This window comes from Acipenser ruthenus, chromosome 2 (assembly GCF_902713425.1).
Source record: "Acipenser ruthenus chromosome 2, fAciRut3.2 maternal haplotype, whole genome shotgun sequence".
Classification (NCBI taxonomy): domain Eukaryota; kingdom Metazoa; phylum Chordata; class Actinopteri; order Acipenseriformes; family Acipenseridae; genus Acipenser; species Acipenser ruthenus.
The window spans coordinates 82,336,483-82,360,702 of NC_081190.1; the positions used below are offsets into that span (position 1 = coordinate 82,336,483).

Genomic DNA, 24,220 nt, shown 5'->3' on the forward strand with positions numbered 1-24,220 from the left:
TACTCTTTCATTCTTGCCCATGCTTTACTGTTAAAATGATAACAATATGGAAGTCCATATTTATTTTTATTAGTACAGATGCGTACCTGTGTACATGTTATGTGAACCCCTGCATATAGAGAATCTGACAGTTATCAGATATTAGAAGAATAGTGCCAGATTTGGTTAGGTTACACAGTAAAATCAATGCAGTCAAATCTCAAGACATAAAGCAATGTCAAGGTTTATTAGCAAGAAAGTAGTACAATATTAAAATCCCTAACAAAATACGAAAGTATTGCAAATATCAAAAAGAAAACATTGATTTAAACAACTTACCCTGTAAAGTTAGCTGTTTTGATAATTTTGGTGTTATATCAATGCCATTCTTCAACCAGGCAAGTTGAGGGTTAGGGATGCCTTCTGCATGGCACCTGAGGCTAGCAGTTACACCTGGCTCTCTGGCTTGGCTTTCTGGGTAGACCTGGATGACAGGTGGAACTGCATGGAAAAAAAAAATTACAAAGTCAGCAGGCATCGAAGTCGAACAGAACTGAACACCAAAAAGCAGCCTCTGCCAAGGTGACAGATTTTAGTATGTGGATGCCAAGCTCCCAATTTACTTCTTGCTCTGTAAACTAACAGATTTTGTATGGGATGAAGCACATTTCCTGCAGATATGTAAGTAAAATGCCTTCATTTAGCATGGCCAATAGAGTTATCTGCCACTACCAAGATCTATTCATTTGAGAAGGGCCATTCTTTGTACTTTATGCTGCAGCTGTTAGGCCAGCTTAGTAAAAACAATATTGAGCAATCAATTAGGATTTCTTTACCAACTGCAATTTTATCTCACAAACACAATATTTGTATGAGGTCATTCTGGGATAAATCAAATTACCATAGGCATGTTGCCGACAGGAGTCAACAGAGCTTCCCCCAATCCTAACCTGAAAACCCCCTGCCATTCAGTCATGGACCTCCCACATGATTATACTGAAATGCGTTGTGACAGATTATGTGATGGTTTTGTGATGTTAACTAATGCCAATTAGGGGTTAAACTAAGTGGGTTAAAAAACAAAAAAAAAGTTATCCTATCTCCTGACACCACACTGTGATATTTTGTAAATCAATGTACTACTTTTGGGGTTTAAACAAATATTATGTTTGAATATAAAACTGCATTTACTAAGGAGTTACAAATACAATACAACATATTTGGGTTTTTGCTCATTTGATAAAAGCACAGCCTGGGACACACAGTCCAATGTGGAGTACAGAGTATTTAGCAGTGGCATCTGCTTTATCTATTGTGCTTAACCTGAGTTTAAATCAATACAACCACATACCAGCAAACCTCATACAGTATTTTTTCTTTAATAGTAAAGTACCAATAATAAATACTCTGAAGTCTTGTGAACTGACATTTTTTAAGTACTGTATTCAGTCATTCCATGTGAATAAACTACCTACTGGATGATACAACATAAGATTTCACACAATATCTCATCTTCCATAGAAGAAATGTACTAGTAGATAATCAACAGGCAGAAACTAGTACCCTAATGATGAGGACCACTGCAGCGATTTACCCCTAAAATGAGTTGCATGTTTAATAGAGGGGCCACCCCCCCCACACCTCAAGACCATTATTAAATGATCATGTACAGTACATTTTACAAGGAATTACTTCTCTAAATGCCCAATTTGCATATATAAATTCAAGGCAATAATCATACTTGAATTTTACTTTGAACATGCATCTTTCTAAGATTATTAACAATAAACAATACACTTTTAAATCATAATAATACATTTACCAGCATGGCTGTGCCCTGTCACATGTTTACCAGCAGGGCTCTGCCCTGCCACAGGGGATTAAACGTTATAAATTTCACAAACTTAGTGAACACTTTGAGTAAAATGGATCAGGAAGGCCTTATCAGTGGATGATTTGATTTGCTTTCATATTCCAAAATGAATCTTTAGCAATTATGGGGGTCTGAGCTTCTTGCTTATGTTATGTGTGACTGATAATCAGAAATTGCCGGGTAAACTCACTGCATTCTATTTTGAGCTACGGAGAGCTGCAAGATTGGCCTTTTGCCACAACTTCTTTCCTCACAGACTTTCTGTTGCTAATGAGAAATTATGGTAACTAAATCATTTTTCTGTGCGAGGTCTGTTTATGTCAAAATGTTAAAAAAAATCAGATAATGTTCAATAAAAATGATGTATGTAGTTAAAACATGATGTATACTGTACTATTATTGATATACATCTATTTGAGTTGTTTTGTAATAAAACGAAATAAAACTAAATTTGTGAAAAATAAAGTGAAAAATGATAACAAATAAAAATAATTTCACAGGGCTCTACCTATGATTAATATGCTTTGTGACTAATTTGAAGCTATTAATATGTTTCAGTATTAACTAAATCGAGTTATTAACCACATTGATTCATCTTGTTACACAACTGATTTATTAAAATGTTTGGATACACTGTTACTTGATTGATTACTGTCTAATCAATATGTTATATGCAGCAAAACATCTGCCTGTGGAATAGAAATGTGTACTTTACAACTGAGTTTGTTTTTAACCAAAAGATCCTCTCTTTCAAACACACATACTTTGGCAGGGATCTATCATTTGTTGTAAACATAATTTTGTTCTAACAGGATCCATTATAAGTGGGGTGTATCTAGTTTCTTTTTGTTATTTGTGTAGTGCAATTACACTATTACTCCTAAAATGATATGACACCAATCATGTGGAAGGTGTTAAAATGGTTCTAGACAGTAGTATGAATGGTACAGTCTCAAGCCCATCTCAAACACTAAAAACAGTTAGAAATGTATTTAATTTAAGCCTTTTACAGTGGGCCACATTTTTTTTTCAAAGAGCTTGTTAGCTTTGTAATTAAAATCAATGTAATTCAGTCATGTCTCTTGCCACCACATCGACCCAGCTCTTTCGGGTACATACTCTACCTCTGGTTGTTTATGTAACTTAATATATCTATTTTAACAATTTGTTTTTGAAGTGAAGCAGCTGCAACTGAGTTAGAACAATAAATACAACACAGTCATTTGCAATTGTGCTGATTGAAAATTACAGGTGAACTTGAGGATAGGACAAAAAAGCAGAGAACATCTACAAAGTAAAAGACACAACATTGTGACAATGCTATTGAAAATAAGCCACATTCTCAGCTAAGTCTCAGGCTGTATTTGCATTTAAAAGCATATATACAAGTCATTTGCGGCTTTGCATCCTGTTTGAAAACACTGTGTAACAATTTTTTTTTTTTTTTGGTTCCTGGGTAGTAAGTGTTATTTCCTAATTGCTTATGCCTCAAAAGTATAGAAAATGGCTATTATTCCCCACAAACTTTGCTTTTGTGACCAGGACAGTGATATTTTGAAATTTACCTATTTTCCAGAACATTCCAGATAGATTCAGTGCTGAGTAAACTTGGAGTAACTTCTAGAACTTTCCAGTAATATAAATAGTAGTATAAATACAGGGGCCTTAAGCCCACCAGTTCAGTTTAGTTCCAGCTGCCTAAGTGGATACATATCTGCATTTTTCTGAGATGGCATCAAGGTCATAGGAGACTTCAAAATGGTGGCATTCCTGATGGGTCTCCAAGGCGGTTTTACCAAGTTTCCCTGCTATCTTTGCCTTTGGGACAGTAGGGACACCAAGGCACACTACCACAGACGGGACTGGCCACAGCGGACCGAGTTCTCTGTGGGGGGGAACAACATCAAGTGGGATCCACTGGTGGACCCCCGGAAGGTGCTGATGCCACCACTGCACATCAAATTGGGCCTTATGAAACAATTTGTCAGAGCTCTAGATAAGGAGTCGTCAGCCTTCAAGTACCTTCAAGACTTCTTCCCAAGCTGTCTGAGGCAAAGGTCAAAGCCGGTGTCTTCGTCGGACCACAGATAAAGAAGATCCTGGAGTGCAATGAATTCGCCAAGAAGCTCACTAGTAAGGAGAAAGCGGCTTGGAACAGCTTTGTCGCAGTGGTTCGGGGCTTCCTGGGCAATCACAAGGCCGAAAACTAGGTGGAGCTGGTTGAGACTCTGGTGAAGAACTACGGCACAGTGGGCTGTAGGATGTCCCTCAAAGTCCATATCCTTGATGCTCATCTTGATAAATTCAAGGAGAACATGGGAGCGTACTCGGAGGAGCAAGGCGAGCGCTTCCACCAGGATATACTGCACTTTGAACGCCGCTACCAAGGACAGTATAACGAGAACATGATGGGAGACTACATTTGGGGGCTGATTCGTGAAAGTGATTTACAGTATAATCGTAAATATCGAAAAACTACTCACTTCTAAATCTTTTGTAGTCATTTTTGTATTACTTTAGTATAAATACATGTTAATTTGGATTCATATGTTGTTTTTTTCTGACTTTATGTGAACGAAAAGACACAAATTCTCCCGTTTTCTCATTGGAAATAGGTAAATTTCAAAATATCACTGTCCTGGTCACAAAAGCAAAGTTTGTGGGGAATAATAGCCATTTTCTATACTTTTGAGGCATAAGCAATTGGGAAATAACACTTACTACCCAGGAACAAAAATTGTGTTCCATAGTGAAATTAGTGTTTTTTCCCCAAACAAACTTTTTTCACGACACAGACATAAATATCCAATATTTAATTTTTTAAATAACACATTTAAATGAAATCTTTGAAAATTATGTGGTCTTATATATATAAAGGAAAAAGAAAAAAGAAAAGGATATTTCAGGTACTTAAAAAGGTAGAATAATTGATTACAAATCAATTATCAGGACGTTTCGGACTATAAGTCCTTCATCGGCTGAATACAAAAAAACAGTGCTTTAAGAAGTTGATAAAAAACAAACAAGTAGTCTTTTAAACAAAATTCCAGAATGTTGTTGATGATGATGATGATGATGGTGACCTCAGAATAGAATGTTCATTGCAAATGGCTCCAAAGTGCCTAGTTTGAAAATAAGTTCCCTTAACTACTCTGTTGCTGTTAATGTATTTACAAGTTGCACAGCGTGACCTATTGCATGGAAACGTACCCTTAAGACTGTCCAGACTGGGTCGAATGTTACTGTAATAATACAATAACCCTCCTCTAATGTCATACTGAAGAAACAAAAATCTAAGAGAGCATCTGGTCCACAGTAACATTCGACCCAATCTGGACAGTTTAAAGGGTACGTTTCCATGCAATAGGTCACGCTGTGCAACTTGTAAATACATTCACAGCAACACAGTAGTTAAGGGAGCAAAATCCTCATTTACTATCCATGATACTTTTACTTGCTTTAGTAAAGGAATAGTATATTGCATTGGCTGCATCAAATTTAACAAGCTATATATTGGTGAAACAAAACGATGCTTGGCTGATCGCTTCGTGGAACATCTGAGAAGTATACGAATTAACACCTCTACCTTTCCTGTCGCCAGACATTTTAACAGAAATGACCACACTATAGAAGACATCACAATTTGTGGGATGGTTCAATGCTATGGAACTAATGCTGTCAGGAAACAAAAGGAATGTGAACTTATTTTCAAACGAGGCACTTTGGAGCCATTTGGAATGAACATTCTATTCTGAGGTCATCATCATCATCATCATCATCATCATCATCAACATTCTGGAATTTTGTTTAAAAGACTACTTGTTTGTTTTTTATCAACTTCTTAAAGCACTGTTTTTTTGTATTCAGCCGATGAAGGACTTGTAGTCCGAAACGTCCTGATAATTGATTTGTAATCAATTATTCTACCTTTTTAAGTACCTGAAATTAATTGATTTGTAATCAATTATTCTACCTTTTTAAGTACCTGAAATATCCTTTTCTTTTTTCTTTTTTCTTATTGATCATTTTGGTACACAGCAGTTTTCCTTTTTCTCAAACTTATATATATATATATATATATATATATATATATATATATAATATTGTAATAAGGTCATACAGGGTCATTATGTGAGCCAGCGCCTGTCAAAGTATATTTTCCCTGTGTAGCATTATCAGAGCCACTAGAGGGTGCTCTCAACATAACAGGATGAGGTAATGCTTATTGGATTGAATTATTGTTGACACCTGCTGGTAGTTTGATAATTGTGAGCCCTATAAATGGGACAGGTTTTACCCAGCTGGGGGAAGGGAAGACTGGGTGTGGTACTGTGAGGAGTGAGTTTGTTGGAAGTCAAAAGAGAAGGGTACTCTGTGAAGTTGTTTTTTTTTTTTGGTTTTCTGTTTAACTGCACTGGGTAAACAGCTTAGCTGTCCCAGGTGGTAGGTAGGGCCTCTGGCCTAAAAAGTATAGTTAGCATCTTCTTATGAAGATAGGTTTTTGTTTGTTTTCTTCTGTTTGTGTTTCCTTTATTTTTGCAACCTGCCTTCAAAATAAAGGGCATCGTGAGTGTCGTTGCACCCTATCTGAAGTTGCCTGTGTTTATTGCACCAACATACGGCACCACCGAATCACCACGTTACAATATATATGTAAAACAAAGAAATGTATTAAAAACAAATCTTAAAAAAAGAGGATACAAAGAAAGAATTATAGAGACAGAGTTAAGAAAAGTGGATAAACTAAAAAGAGATGATCTACTAGATTATAAAAATAGAGATAAAAAGGTCAAAAGAGTCCCATTAATAATGACTTACTCTAAACTTTTGCCCAATATTTCTAAGATAGTTTGGAAACACTTGTGGATTCTACATAATTCAGAAAAATTAAAAAAAGTATTTCTTAAGGCCCCAGTTGTAGCATTCAAAAGAGAAGCTAATTTAGGTGATATTTTAGTTCACAGTAAACATAAAAGAATAATTGACAAAATAGGTTCTACGAACATATGCACTAGTAGATGTAAAGTGTGTAAATACATAGACAAACGTAAAAATATAATTAAACATAAGAACACCACATATCCACTAAAAACTAATACCTACTGTAAAAATAGCAATGTTGTTTATGGAATAGCCTGTGAAAAATGTGATGAAATCAAATATGTTGGAGAGACTGGAACTACTTTATATAAAATAATTCAGAACCACCTTTCATTAATTAGAAATAAAAAAATGAATGAACCAATAGTACAGCACTTCACCAGTCAGGGACATGACATAAATGATGTAAAGTTTGTAGTATTAGACAGCTCAAATTAGACAATGCGACATATAGAAGAATAAAAGAAAGTAAATGGATAAATAGACTGAACACGATTATGCCAGCGGGACTCAACAGAAAAGAATGAACTAATTAACTTCAATAAATATATAACATTTAAATAAATAAACAAAATTCATTCAAAAGTTGTGCATGCTGATGCGCTGGGGAGGCCAAATCTAGACTGATCCTCAAAGCCAGCATTGCATGATATAATAAAAATATAAGTTTATATAAAGTAGTGTTAATTAGAATTAATACAGATTCAAAGATAGAAGTAAAAATGATGTCACAATATATAGAACACCATTACATCATGTAAGAATAAATCATGAATTTGAATGTAAACAATAACAAGTCGTTGTCATGCTGTCAAAAACCTATAAATACCTCCAATGTTTGGATTCAAACACAGGCTCCCTTGAGAAAGATATGTCCAACATATCGAAACGTTGGGCAGCTGGCTCTTTCAGCTAAAATTATATATATATATATATATATATATATATATATATATATATATATATATATATATATATATATATATATATATATATATATTCTCAAATTATTTTCAGCATTAATAAAGTATTGATATTGGTAAACATTTAACACATGTACCTATTATTAGACAGAGTCTAGTGCTAGGGTACTGATATGGTCCCTCAGAATTGTTAATTAGTGTGTTGTTTCTTACCATTCACTTGGAGAATATGAATCTGATACAGCTTCTCATAGCCATCTGCATGACAGCTGTAGTTACCCATGTGGGTTGTGGTAACCTTGGTAATATACAGCGACCCATCATCTCCAAAATCCTATAGGAAAGGAAATTACACTTTGCAGTTATTATTGTCTTCACACTAAACAGTTAAACTAGTAGAAACTCAAAGGGACAAACAAAGAAATACTATGCAATTAACAGCTGGTCTTAAGTTATGAAGCAATTTTAAATACTTGTCAAATAGCCTTTACAAACAATTTTCTATTTGTATAATAGCTGTGTTACAGGCTGATCCAAATAAGTTAATTAGATCCTTGTTATGAAGCAAGTGCTGCAAATACAATTCAGAACATATAAGGTGCCGTGTGGAATATCTTTTAAATTAGGGTTTCCAAACCCATACAAACCAAACATTAATAGTGTGGTGCATAATGGGACAAGCAGGACTCAAGCCCAATAAGGAAACTACACTTCATTTGAATACTGCAGTAGGGAAATCAATATTGAGATAACATTTTACAAATTATACAAAAAACATACATTTAAGCCTTGCACAATCTTTAAAAGAAGCATTTAGATCATGTTCCAATAAACTGTTTTTTATTTTAAGTACTTCAATAAATACCAAGCATGATTTTTTGTGTTACCTGTGAATATCATGTGACTTAAGGTGATTTAACTTCTTATTCAATAACTTGACAGAAGCTTGAACAGAATACATACTGCAGAATCTTTTTAATTAAACAGCATGTCTACAGACACATATTTATTGCTGAACAGTGTATCCGAAGCAAAATATCTGTCTATGCTTCCTACTATGTTGGTATTCCTTATCCTCTTTCTTGTTGACACACTATAAATGTAAAGGTTTTCTGTACAGTATTGTTTAATTATTTGAATGTCTGCAAAGATTTTCTGTTTTTGAATTTTCTTGTTTCTTATTGCATGTGGCTGTATCACATCGATAACAGGGTCTACTGTATATTCATTATATAGTAGTAGAATAAGAAAGATTTTTACAACACCTCCGTTTCTGATTTGCAGCCTTAGAATGCTGTTAGATTAATGTTTTGGCGGTTTACCTGCAGCGTGAGCAGAACATGCTGTTGAAAATATTGTATGGTATTAAGAGCAGCAATATCACGTTTCTGACTACTTTTTATTTGTAATCAATTTCATATTTCAATTCTGCCCAAGTTACTGGTTATGCTCTATCTAACCAAAACATATTAGCAGGACTATTCATTTGCTTTTGCACGTTCTGTGTTGTTAAATGGTGCATGTTTGATTTATTTTAATTTATACAAATTATTCAAATGAAGTGTTATGTGGAGCATATGTGGAGAAGTAGCTTTATTATTAACAAAGACATTGTTATCTGGGGAAGACAACTGAGGCGTGAAGTCTTATGGCTCTTCTTTTGTCCCTGTGGTTCTAGTCCCATATGTGCTATTGTGGCACCAAGGCTAGCCCTCAGGGGAGGCAGCCTTAGTAACAGACCAGCAAATAAATACACATAATGTTAAGTCATTTGAACTTGTTTTATTTTAAAACCTTTCATGTTCAAAACAAAACACTTTTTAAACTATATAATACATTTAAATTGGTACAAGAGTGTTTAAGTATATTGCCGTCAGTCTAAAGCAACATTCATCCTCTTAATCAAGCTGTATGTAAATAACAAAGTAGCAGTCCAATAATTAGAAGTGTTTCCAATATACTGAGTTTTCTGTGGTTGAAGTCTACATGCTGTATAATTTCAAAATTTCAAACATATTTATCAAATCCAAATTATGATTTTTGCTAATACAACACTTTAATCTTGCACCATATCAATAAGAATGTTTTCTACAAATAATTTTTTTTTTTTACTACATTTAGTTGTTTAATACATTTACACAACTTATGTAATGTAATGATTTTATGATGTTAATTTCCTACATCCTTTTGAGTTTTCCTATGTAGGTTTGAAGAGATAATTTACTAAGTATGCCTTTCATCTGGTTCCATGTTGTTTTGATAGAATGCACTCGTTGCAGCTGAGTCCCTGCATGTGGGTAATCCAAATATATTTTTAATGATTTAACAATCATGTTTTAGTTGTGTATTTGTCTATAAAGTTAAATAGCCTTTATGCTGGTGTATTATGGGGTGAGGTGGAGAGGGAATATTCAATAAAATTCAAAGATATTTTACAATCTCAACACTACAGGGTGTATGACTGTTGAATACATATAAATACTCATGCAATAGTAAGGGGACCTTCAAATTTGTTTTGCCTTGGTGTCCAAGTGAAATTATACCCAGTGAAATTTCTGGAAGTAATGTATTTTAAGCTGACAAGTGCTTATACTGCATCCCATAAGTGTAAAACAGTTCAATACAAAACAGAAGGGTGCTGCATCAACATGTAAAAAAAGTGCTTAAACACACAGAATAGTTAACATATGCATGCTATAAAGTGATATATCAGTTGGCAAGCCTACCTCTTGAAGCATAGGTTATATACTGGAGGATAAGGGGGATAACAGAAATGAGCAGAAAGATGAGATGATGCAGTATAAAGTGGTAAGAGAGAGAAATAAGTATTTGACAGGGCGGGATCATTATCGTGCGAATGGCAATGGCTGCAAAAAAAGGATGGAAGTCATAAGAAAAATGAAATAAATCCTACATCTGGAATGAGCACAGTCAGGGAAAAGTAGCAAAACGGGCAGTCATATAGATTTACCATAAACAAAAATCTAATTAGAGTTTCCCCTAAGGATCTGCTCCCCCGTAAACAAGAGCTTTTACATAAAAGAGGGAAGAGACACAACCTTGGCAGGCTGTATTTTAAAGGATCGAATAGAAGTAATCACTGGTTAATTGGTAGGTTGTCATTCAGTGGGAGACACTTAGTCACCATGTGTATTTTTCATCTTAATATACATTTATATTGAGAGCAACCATGAAAGAATATGGTTTGCCACACTTCAAAAAGTTAGTCTTATATAAGTCTTTCCAATATCAGTATACAATGTTTTATTAGTATATCTTACAGTTTACATTTGTATAGGGCAGATTATAGTGTATCGGTAGACAAGTTCACTGTAGTTCTAACAATTATGTGAACAGTGTTTGGGGGATACATACACTGGGATACATTTTGCATTAATTAGTAAATGGTATCTTTATTAAACTGCTTAACATGCCAGAAGATAACATCATTGTCTTAAAAATTCAGTGTTAAACTTGTATGTACTTTGACAATGACCCCATTACTGTATTAGATTTTGCCTCCTAAAGGTTATTTCTCATCGCTGTCAAATAAATCTATATACATTTTGATTGGTTGTGTTTTAGGAAGCCTATCTTACTGTCAATATCACAGCCTGCGCTGGGCTGTGAGTCAATATATTTTATCAATACAGCACCAAGTCCGGTCTCGCAGGAAAATCGGATTTGGAATCCCAATGCAACTCAATAGAGTAAAGGGTTTCTCTTGTTCTATAATACCTAGGTCGTCTGATTTTCGGGTTTTACCCGATTTAACCCGGTTTCTCCACCCCAAATACTTTTTTCTACATTCGGGTTAAACCCGAAAACTCCCCAAATAGGCACATGGCACAGGTAACGGTAAGCTGATTTACCTATTAGAAATATATATACAGTACTGTGCAAAAGTTTTAGGCAGGTGTGAAAAAATGCTGTAAAGTAAGAATGATTTCAAAAATAGACATGTTAATAGATTATATTTATCAATTAACTAAATGCAAAGTGAGTGAACAGAAGAAAAATCTAAATCAAATCCATATCTGGTGTGACCACCCTTTGCCTTCAAAACAGCATCAATTCTTCTACGTACACTTGCACAAAGTCAGGGATTTTGTAGGCATATAGTCAGGTGTATGATTAAACAATTATACCAAACAGGTGCTAATGATCATCAATTCAATATGTAGGTTGAAACACAATCATTAACTGAAACAGAAACAGTTGTGTGGGAGGAATAAAACTGGGTGAGGAACAGCCAAACTCAGCTAACAAGGTGAGGTTGCTGAAGACAGTTTACTGTCAAAAGTCATACACCATGGCAAGACTGAGCACAGCAACAAGACACAAGGTATTTATACTGCATCAGCAAGGTCTCTCCCAGGCAGAAATTTCAAGGCAGACAGGGGTTTCCAGATGTGCTGTCCCTGGTCACACCAAATATGGATTTGATTTAGATTTTTCTTCTGTTCACTCACTTTGCATTTAGTTAATTGATAAATATAATCTATTAACATGTCTATTTTTGAAAGCATTTTTACTTTACAGCATTTTTTCACACCTGCCTAAAACTTTTGCACAGTACTCTCTATATATATATATTATATTTTTTTGATTTTTCAAAATTACAGCACTATAGCTTTAAGGTTTTTGCTTTTTTTGCACACTTTTCTTCCCAGTTAGTTGTTTTATGAGTGTGTGTTTAAGCCAAGAGCATTTAGATATAACAGTCGATCGTTTCTCTTTGTAAAACAGTCTGGAGTAAAGTTGTTTAGTTTTCCTGTATGTTCTGGGTGCAATTATACTTGCAACTCTACTACAAAATAAAACTTAATTGGAACAGAGAAATGCCTCTATTTACAGTATGTGTGCGTTTGTGAGAGAGAAAGAGAGAGAGAGAGAGGGGAGAGTGATAGATGTCGTCAACAGTTTGCATACCCCAATGTGTGAAACTTTGTTGTCAACACTTTGTGCTTAATTATTTGTTTATTTCTCTCTAAATAAAACCTGCTTTCTAACCGAATATTTATTCTTTCTTGATTATATATAAAAAATCCACCTGATTTCACCCGATTGTTTAAATAATTCTACCCGATTTTTAAAAAAGCATTCACCTGAATTTGGAAAAATTTCACCCGAAAATCAGACACCCTAATAATATCTTATATTATACCTAATATTTGAGAACTCAAGAAATCACAGTTACAGATTTGTCCAAATTCTTATTGTGTGTACAGGTGCCGTCTCATGCATAAAACACAGCAGAACTCTAAAGTTTAGAAAAACAAACACTTTTTTTTTATAATTAACTGCCAACATTTATTTTGCACAATGTATTAACTTACAACTTCTATATATATATATATATATATATATATATATATATATATATATATATATATATTTGTTTTTACCTCAGACTGAGATGAACTTGTAAATAATTATTTTGTGTTATGAAGTCTGTCTCATTTGTCAGTAACAATATTAGACTCTTATTTTTCTCAGGTATGGCATTACAAATACTTTCTATTTAGTGTAAACTCATTTGTAATAACCACATAACACATTTTGAAGACACCTGGTCCTTATTTTATGCAACATTTTTTCAGCTTGGTTTTGAGATGGACTACAACGAGGGAACCTATCTATGTCCTAATACTTTGTACTGGCTTAAAAGGACAATGCAGTAAACTGTCCAGAAGTCCAAAATAGATGCCTTTCTAGCAGAATTATTTGGAATTTAAGAACATCCGGCGAATCTTTAAACTTCTTACATCTCTTTATGTGATAATTTTGGGGTTTTTTTGTTATAAATTATCACATCTATAAATGATCACATCTGTATCTTTCATTGTAATCAATAATCATTTTTATACATGTCGTAATTTGCAAAGCTAAATGCTGGACCACCAATTGTCAGGAGGCTACCAGTATTGGCTAATTTGAACATAAGTGTAGAGCTTTTTTTTAATCCCTAAAATATACATTGTTTTATGTAATTTGTTCCGTTAGTTCCAACAAATGTAGCCAGAACTATGTTGTTAATATGTGGTCATCCAACACATTTCAATTAGACATTGTACTGTATCCTGTAAGCTTAGAGGATGTTTTAAATCCCACTGTTACAGGAAGGCTGGAATAGTGATACAACTGATTCACTTATAAATGTAATATAACACATTCATACTGGCTTATGTGTTATATTACATTTATAAGATGAACTGTCAAACGGACATTAACATAATTTGTTAGTAGGCTTAAAAGAGAAAAAAGAAAGTGGCTTGTAACCATGGTATCAACCTAGGGCTGTTAATGTGCTGTGAATTTTATACATAGTGGGGGTACAAAGATGAATAACAAAGATGAAAAACATGCATGACTGACAAAGGGAGCAGAATTCAGTTAAGATTAGAAAGACTTAATGACACCTTTCCTTTAAAACAGAGGAAAATATATTTATAAAACATAAATACCAGCTACCTCCAGACCCTCATCTCTCCCTACACCCCCACTCGACCTCTCCGCTCCGCCTGCACTAGAAGACTGGCTCTACCTCCGCTACGCTCCCCTGCCTCCCGAGCCCGCTCCTTCTCCACCCTTGCTCCGCAGTGGTGGAACGACCTTCCTACAGATGTCAGGACTGCCCAGTCCCTGACCACATTCCGGCGCCTCCTTAAGACTCACCTCTTCAAACAGCACCTGTAGAACTCCTCTGTTGTATCCTGGGACACTATCACCCTTCATTTAAATATGCTTTATTTTGCTCTTATCTGCCCCCTATTTTACTGCATTTAATCCTGTACCTCAGAATATTGTAATCTCCCAAGTGTTTAATCTGTAGTATTTTGTACTTAATCATATCCTGATGTAACTATCACTACTTAATCATATCCTGATGTAACTTTCACTATTATCTGCTGTATTATTGAATTGTGGTTTGTCACACTTGAGAATTATTGTATTTCTTGTTCTTATTGTATGACTTATATTGTAACACTTGAATGTATTTGTATTTGCTTGCGATTGTAAGTCGCCCTGGATAAGGGCGTCTGCTAAGAAATAAATAATAATAATAATAATAATAATAAAATTACTGTCCCTTTGGTATGAAAGTGGTATGATTTAAATATGAGGAAACAAAAATAACTTTTTAGAGCAATGTATATTTAACTGCCTTCTGTCTATTTATAGGTTTAAACATCACTTTTAACATTCTGCTTAAATATTGTATGAAAAACTCCCTGTCAAATTAATTTGTCTTGAGAGAACCAAACAAAACATTATGATTGGGACGACAATATTGTACATCCAGCTGGAATAAAAAAAAAAAGGAATCATACAAACCACATACTGTACAGTATGTGTTTCCACCTACATCTGCACACCCTGTTGTTACAGAGTGAATAATATGTGAAATTTAGTTTATTCAGAATTAAGCTATATGGCCATTGGCAGATAGCTAGTTGACAATGTCTAACTGCCAAAGAACACGGGCCTCTCTATCTCATTTATAAATTATGAATCTGTTTTTGGTAATTCATACATTAACTAGTGTATCTACTATTTCAGATCTTTGAATTGACTCTTGCATTTGTAGGACAGCCCCTTCCTGAGCAAGAAAGTTATAAAGTGAATCAAAGCTTGAATTACTGAATGCTGGCTACTTACATTTATATCTTCTAGATCCAAGGTGTTTAGCTCCACGTTGTTACGCTTCCATAAGATTGGGGGCCTCTGAGTTCCCTGAATGGCACATGTCAGGACCACACTCTGTCCAACTGTTGCTGTGGTGATGCTCATTTTCTGGTCTTCCTGCAGACTCAGCTGAAGCACCTCTGTTGGAAGAAAATTGTACGTTTTCGTGGTATGATGATATGTGTTTGTACGTATTGTAGCGCCGGGGCAGCAGCTACGAGGGACCGATGTGAAATGCACACACATACAGAGGGTCCTTATCCTCTAAGACCAAATGTATTTTTAAGGGGTGTATCTATGCACACATTTTGAGTCAGCGTTTTTTCTAAAACTTCTACAAATGTGGATAGAAAGTGACACTCATTTTTACCCGCAGTGGCAACCCTAGGCATTACCTCTCTTTCCCATTTATTTCAGAAGTATTTATCCAGCATAGCCTCACTGAGAAGCAATTTCTCAATTCCAGCAGGATACTGTTTTTACACAATTTTACAGCTGGAAGGCTTGTTCAAGGTCACAAAGTGTCAATGGCTATGATGGGATCTTTAGTTTTCTTCTCAAAACATTAGACCATTTGCATATTTACTTCTTTGTGCACAACTTGTGTACATACATTATTGGAATGGAAAAGCATAATCAATTAAAGTTATGCAATTATTTATTTTTTCATAACACAGTGGGGTGATGAGGTTGGATCCATCACTGACATTTTTTTCTTGCAAACACCAACTAGCTTTCACCATTTTCAGAATAATGTCCTTCATGGTCTGTATCCTGTCACACACTGGGGAGTTGAATAAGCTGCTTAAGCTGAATTTTAGTGCAGAAAAGACTATTTGAAAGTCCTTGGTTTTGCTTTACCTGCAGATGATACACAAGGCTAGCACCATGCACAAGGTAGTTATAACAAAAATGGTGGAGAAAACATAGTAATCACTGTGCACTAACCCTTGGTAGGTATAGCTGGAACATACTGTTTGCTACATACAGTACAGCATTTTCACAGCATTCACTGTGATGCATACGGGGAAGCAAACATCTGTGCTATACAAGGCATTAACAGGTTAGACATGTCCAACACAGACATGCAGACCTTGGAACAGTGAATAAGCGCTGTAGTTTTTCCTGTATTACCAGATCTGTCAACTCTCCCTTATTTGGCAGGACTCTCCTGTTTTTTGGACACATCTCTAGGACAACTGGGACAGATTTTCTCCCGTATTTTGCTCAAAACTCTACTGTTAAACCCCTTTATGTCAGCAAACCTTTAATTTCTGCAAAAGTAATGTTCAGTCTGTGGTTACTGCAATCCCTGTCTGCTCTGGGCAGGCATGCATTCAGTAGTTGACCATCTACGATGGCTGCGTGTGTGATAAGCCCCCCTGGTCCGGTAAAAAAAAACAAAAATATTGATCCAAATGTCAAGCCTCTTGGACCACACCATATTCTCACATAATCCTAAGCAACGTTGGAACAAGCATGGTGGGATAAGCACAAGAGATCACAAAAACAGCACTTCAATAACATATTCCGTTGCCAAAGGAAAAACGGAGATCAAGAAAGTTACATATGCAGAGACCTTTGCATGTTGTGACGAGTTCAGCACATCTGTAGTAGACATGTCACCAGACTCACACATTGCAAAGTATTCTGCAGGACAGTCTAACAGATAGTGAAAGATAAGCATTTATATTACAATTTCAGCATCATCATTGCTTTAGAAATTCAGATTGATTGAGAACATGTGTTTATATACAGCAGTAGTGTGTTCATTTAAAATAGAAGATATTTAACAATGAAATGTTACCGACATTGGTATTATTGATCCGCAACATATGTGCAGTGTAATGAATAATGTTGCAATACCACATTGTTATGTATTTTGGCTTTTTTAATATATTTGTTTATGATGGACTTATACAGTGGAGTTTTTTTGTTATAAAGTAGGTGCCATAGCTCGTCTGGTGATGAGGTCTTTAGGTTTGTTGTGTGATGAAAGCAAAACGCCAACTGGACCTGTTTACTGTATAGGCTGCTTCCAAATAAGCCATCTACAACTACAGTACAATAAGAACCACAGGGGCCAAGAAAATCTGACTGTGAAGCATGCCCTGGTTGTTTTTTGGTTTGATATTTTTCTTTTTAAAAACAATTAGAAGGAAGTAATAAGTGGAATAGTTGTATGCATTTGTCTTATGTAGGTATTCACTTCAATTTAGGCAACTAAGATTTCAGTTTACAAAAGCTCCCTTATTTTGAAACTCAGTGTTGACAGGTATGTATTAATTACTGTATGCCAACAATGCCGCTGCAGCTTTAAGAGCTTATTGCTAAATTCCATGAAAGCCTCTGCAGTAATAATACTGTGATCAGTTGTTTACAACATCTTGCCAGGAATGGGTGCTGTATTTGAAGAAATGGAAATCACTTTGAACGGCATATAGATTAAACTCTTTGAATAATAGTAGACAGTCGCCCATTAGACGAAAGTGGAAGTTATTTGGAGCACATCATGCTGCAACTGTGTGATAGCTGTTCTCCACCATCGCTGTTTCTCAAGTGAATTTAGATTCACCACGTATGAAAGTGGTATATAAGGAGGTTTCAGCTTATGCACAGCATAACATATTCATTTTTATTCTACAGTTGTCTGCCTTTTAGTTCTCTTAGATAATTAAACTAAAGTGACCAGACAGCAATGATTACTGTAGCAACAAACTGATTATCAAATCATTTAAAGAACAGCAAGAAAGCTTTTGATCATTATTAAATTAAAAACATGTATCAAAACCTTAATATTTGCTTAATATGGTGCTCTTTGTAGATAAGTAAATTAATTATAAAATGCACCTTGACCAGATTGTTTTTGTTGTTGTTGTTTCTTTAAATCCCTTTTCAGTCATTACAGAATCTGTGTGCTTTTAATTTTTCTCCTGGGTAATGAGTATTGGTCTTCAATTTAGAGCAAAGGGAAATAGTGCATCAATTTGTTATACTCCTGGAGGGCATGAAATACCAGTCTTAATAAAAGCCTTATGTAGGCCAAAGTAAAAACCAGGCATACATTTATAAATTGCAATATACTGTATAATATTAAATTAAGTCAGAATTGCATGCCATACAATATATATATATATTGTGACGAATCCATGGCTCACCACGTATCAGTGACCCCTGTGGCCACCAGATCTGTGTTGTCCTCCGGCACTATAGGTCTGGTGGCATTGCTGTGGATCCGCAGTGAGAAAAATGACGGCTTGGCAGGAGCACGTTTCAGAGGACGCGTGCTCCAGTCACCATTTCCCGAGTCGGCGGGGGGGTTGCGAGGGTGAGCCGAGGATACAGATAATAATTGGGCATACTGAATTGGGGAGAAAACCGGGGTAAAAAAAAATTGGCAATGGCTAAATTAAAAAAAAAAAAAAGGAAATGACTACAGAAGATGCAAAATACACCTAAACACAGCACTGGAGAGAGCAAAATTCGTGATGATGAAATCTAACACAATCAACGTAGAAATACTCCAGAAGCAAAGCCTGGTGTTTCAACTGGAACTGAAGAATAGATTCAGTGCTCTTCAAGATCTGAAAAAAGATGAAGCAACCGAGGTAAACAAAATCTATGAGGAAGTGACACAAGAAATTGCAGAAACAGCAAAAAACATTGCTGGAACACAGTACAAAATGCGACCAGATGGTCACGCAAGAGGCAAAATACATGGAAAAAAGGGGAAATGAAACAAACAGCAGCTCTGAAGTCAAAGATTGAATATATTCAGCTCTGCAAAACAGTAAGAAAGCGCATTACTGAGGATATATGGTCGTTCAACTGTAGGTTGGTAGAGAAAACTATTGAAAACAACGAAGCATGAAGAAAGCAAAACAAAGGCTAATCGTCAGGAAAAAAAAGATTTTAGCAATCAAACAAGAGGATGGGACTGTCATCAAGAACCGCAAATTGATTTTGAAGAGAATCGAAGACTTTTACAGAAAATTATATCAAGATGAAAAGAGCAATAGCAGATGACGGAGACGAGACGGAAAAAACGCAACCCGAGGAAGAAGTTCCAGACGTTCTACCGGAAGAAGTGAAACATGATATCAAACATATGAAGACAGGAAAGGCACCTGGAGAAGACAGCATAATGATTGACATCGTGAAAGAAGGAGGTGAAGAACTGACAAAAATACTGTAGCATATTTTTACAGATTGTATTAAGCAAAAGAAAGTACCAAACGACTGGAACAACGCATCAGTGATACTTTTGATAAGAAAGGAGATAAAGAAGACCTCAAGGACTACAGACCTATCAGCTTACTTCATATAATCTATAATTTTTCCAAGATACTAACCAACAGACTTCTAGATAAATTTGACTCGGCACAATCAAATGAGCAAGCATGATTCAGGAGTGGATTTAGCACAATGGATCACCTTCAAGTTGTACGGCATGTGATTCAAACCAGCAAAGAGTACAAACTACCATATTGCTTGGGATCCATCGAATATGAAAAAGCCTTTGACTCTGTTTACACAACATCAGTATTAAGTTCTCTGAAAAAACAAGGAATTGAGAAAACATACAGAGACTTGATCAGCACCATATACAATAATGCAACATCCACAGTAAGACTTTAGAAACAGCGACTAAATCAAGCTCAAAAAAGGAATTCATCAAGGAGATACAATTTCCCCAAAGCTCTTCACGGCCACCCTAGAAGACATTTTCAAAACACTGGATTGGGAAAATAAGGGGCTGAAGATCAATGGAGCCTGAATCCCATACGATTTGCTGATGACATCCTCATATGTACAACGTGCCCAGAAGAATTACAAACAAGAATACAAGAACTACACAAGGCTAGCATCAAAGCAGGTTTGAAAATTAACCTGAAGAAGACTCAAGTCATGTTCAATAAATATACCTCCAATAAATATACCTCCACAAGGAATTGAAGTCAATGGGATCAAGTTTGAAGAAGTCAATAACTATGTATGCTTAGGACACTTATTTTCAGCAACGGAGAACCAAATGAGCAAAATCAACAGAAAAGCAAAAATGAGCTTCTGTTCATCATGGTATGGAGCCAGCCGATCTCGATGCAGGATGAGGCGGCGACTGAGACGTGGCATTTGTACCCGGTACACCACCTCGTCCAGGCGATCCAATACCCTGTAGGGTCCGACCCACATACTGTCCAGTTTCATGCAGAGACTTTTCTTTCTTCAGGGCCCGTAAACCCACACTAGCTCTCCCACAGCAAAATGTCACCCCCTTTCCTGCACGTTGTAATTCTGCTTTTGTTGCACATCGGCAGTCTGAAGTCAGTCACTGGCGAAGTTGAAGCCAGCAGTGGAAGAAGTTTTGGCACCAAAGTAATCAGCAATCCAACCCTAAATTACATCAATGAGATGTGGATTAAAATGTACTGGTACCTTGAATTTGATATTAGAATGCTAAGATATGGCACCTGCTCTTTAGTCATGCACTGAGAGAACGGAGTACTGGGCTGTGAAGGTAAAGCAAAGCTTTCTCCAAAGCTGTAAAATCTTCTTTTCTATGTACAGTCTTCAGTTTTAATATAATAAAGTTGCATGTAAATCACAGGAAATCCCTGCATTGTACTGATAACATTGACCACTGTACATTACAGTATACTGTGTATGCTAATTATGTACAATCTGAATCACAGCATATAATAACCTCTCTATGCATGTCTGAACCAAAAACAATCTCTGAATCCCTGTTATCATATGTCACATTAACAACTTTGCACATCCTTAGTCTGCTGTGCACCACCAGGGTGACTACTTTCCATTTTCATGGTAAACATAATTAAAATCAGATTCCATGTCCTCTGTGCCTTTTCATTAGAACTTTTTAATACCTCTGTCAGTTTTAATTTATCTCCTGGAGCTGTTCTCAACACATTAACTTTCACTTTAACAATTAAATTAATAAAATTGTTAATACAACTTACCCTACCATTTGTCCTTTTCAGATAGAAACATATATTTTGTCAAATCTGCCGATAGCAAACTACCAGGTGTGCGACTTGATGACTGACACAACTGGTAAAATGTTCAACGCCTCACCAGTCTTGCAAGGAAATAGATAACATTGGGGGTACCAATGCACTTGAAGAGGGGATTATTACCTATCCTGATATAAAGATATTTAGTAAACCCAATGTGCCAGTGCACAGGTTCCACTTGTCATACTGTAATTATACTGTTGCAGCATGGAGTGTAAACATGAACTGGTGGAGGGTAGCAACAATGATAAAGATTAATTTCCACCAGTTCGAAGCCAGACTTAAAAAGGACATTTGTATGCAAGAAATAAAGCACACAACTTGTGTAGGGCCTACGCCTTTTAATGCTCTTACTAAAATGATGGCAGATGAGGCCCTGGATCTGAAAAATGGCTGAAAGCAAATCAAAGTTTGCATTTAAAACAGTTATGAAGGCTTAGTTATCATGCAAATCTAACACCTACTATCTCTGATGCCAATACAAGCAGATCAAATGGAGAATCAATTAGTCTGGACGTGTATAGTATTGATGTTGCTAGATGTTACAGATCTAATTTATGATGCAGCACTTAGTACTATGTCTCATGGGGATTATGCATATTCAGTATGCTAAATGATTGTAAATGTCATTAATGAGACTAATTCCTTCAGTGTTGCATGACATTAGAATATTATCGTTACAGTTAACATGAAGGGCAAGAAACGATGACTTGTAAAATAATTAGGCGAAATATTGAAACAATAAGGTTGACCTTGTGTATCTTATAGAATATGACAAATGCTTCAGGGGCTGTCAACAGTAATTAGGCTTATCAGCAGGGATCCTAGGAATCCATTTGCTGTGGAATAACGTGGAAAAACACGGATTTTCTATGCTGTCGGAGAACTTTAGTATTCAGTTTTAGCCTTTTTATTTTAATTACGGAATAACGCTGATTTTGGTGTGACAGAGACAAAATGATTCTTGGTGATAAATCTCCCTCCTCACCTGTGAGGGTGTTGTGTAAAGGGAACAGAGTGCCCTGGACTGGATGGCCAGACAATTCATTCCCAGGGTTAGGTGGAAGTCGGCCATCTAGAAAGGGTGTGGCGCTACGGAACATAGGGCATGATTGACGGTACTTAAGGAGACGTAGCGTGGTGATCTGTTCCTTTATTATGGTTAAAGCTAAACCGGATGCAGAACTGTATTGTCAATCATGAGTGTTTTGTTTGTTTTGTCGTGTCTAAATATATACTTGTTTGTTGTTATTAGACGGCTAATACGATCCGGAGCTGTCGCTACAGGCCAGCACAAAACCCAGACAACACTGCACTTGTTTCACGATTAACAGTATTTGCACCTCGAGCACTACAGCACTCACTTTGGACTGTGAGTGTGTTTGTATATTGTGGGTGTATTAAAGACTGTGTTTATTGTTTCGGGACTGAACCCTGTGGTTTTACTGAGCAATACACATCATTGTGTTCCCCTTTAACATTATTATTTACTGTTGTTAAGTGACTTTGAATTACAAATAAATCATGATTTCACCAATAACATTGTTGTTGTCATTCTCTTGAGCACTGCATCACCGCTACACCTGCGCACTGCAAACCACTTTGCCACAGATGGTCATGAATCTTTATTCCTCCAGCACTTCTTTATCTCACAGTTGGTATTTCAGGTAAATCTCTGATATCCCTTCTGTAAAGAAAGCCTTTAAAGTTCCAATTTCATTTCACTTCATGTTGGGTGAATTAATTTGAGATAAGGACCATCTTTTTTTCCCAATCTATGATCTGTCTACTCAGTGACGGCAACATATTATCTAGTGATGACTGACTTAACATCAGTCCTATGGGTGACATTTTCAACAGTCACTGACATTTGAAAGTGATCCAAAGCAATATGTATTCCCTCAAGGTCTATGGGGTTTATATGCCAATTATGTGTTTTTATTTATCGCTTTATCCATGTGTATTAATACATGATTTGGATGCCTACCAATATAAAGTACAGTATACAGCATCAAGGTAACAAACATATTGATTACATTCAGCTGGGGGCAATCATCTGGCAATATGTGGATGTGCTTTTCTTGCACAGAGATGCTAACCTATGAAAACAGAAAATAGTAGCGTGTGCCGAGCAGAGCAAGGCAATTTTATTTTTTAAGGCCAGGGGTTGTCAGCTCCCAGTAATCAAGGGGTTAATAAGTTTTTTTTTTTTTTTTTTGCTTTTCCATTCATAATTTTGGTAGTTGAGAATTCACAGTCCCAATAAAAAGACTGTTTTGTATGTAGGGAAATAAATCTGACACATTTTTTTTTTTTTTATCAAAAATACTTTATATGTATAAAAGAAAATAATGTTAATACAATTGTATAAACATTAGACACAAGCAAGCAAAGACGCGCAGGTCACAGCATTCCCTAATGTATACATTTACATCATAACACAGATGTTTGTGGAGTCCAATCAAAGAATTGATTGACGATTCAAACAAAAACATTACATTAAATACTATGAATATATTAGCATTTCCACCCCATTTCTTATACTCTCTTCCAATCAGTATGGATCCACCCTGTTATCACACACTTTCAACACACCTCTTGGTAAGGGGGGAAACTCGCCCAAATCTAACACATTCTATAGTGTGTCGCATTTAAGCATTTTACAGACTATCTTAACCTAATCAAACTAGTCCTTTGTTTGTGGTGTTCTCTTTTCACACTGTGTCTCCACTCCTCCACCCATCTTGATTAGACACCTGCTAACTTTGGCTGTCTGACCAGACGCCAAGATATGAGAGACTGCAAATGTCTTGCTTAGCTAGTTACATGTGCTTTAAGCT

General features: G+C 35.8%; 1 protein-coding gene across 3 annotated transcripts in view; it reads right to left on the reverse strand.

Moving 5' to 3' along the window:
- The window catches only part of LOC117409420 (follistatin-related protein 5-like), a 256,417-nt gene that overhangs the window by 61,471 nt on the left and 170,726 nt on the right, over nucleotides 1-24,220 (reverse strand). For all 3 annotated transcript variants that reach the window (XM_034908687.2, XM_034015436.3, XM_034908681.2), the window contains exons 7-9: nucleotides 15,319-15,485; nucleotides 7,870-7,990; nucleotides 319-480 (exon numbers count right to left, since the gene is read on the reverse strand). In XM_034908687.2, the coding sequence (XP_034764578.1) occupies nucleotides 319-480; nucleotides 7,870-7,990; nucleotides 15,319-15,485 (450 nt within the window). The remainder of the gene's footprint in view (nucleotides 1-318; nucleotides 481-7,869; nucleotides 7,991-15,318; nucleotides 15,486-24,220) is intronic.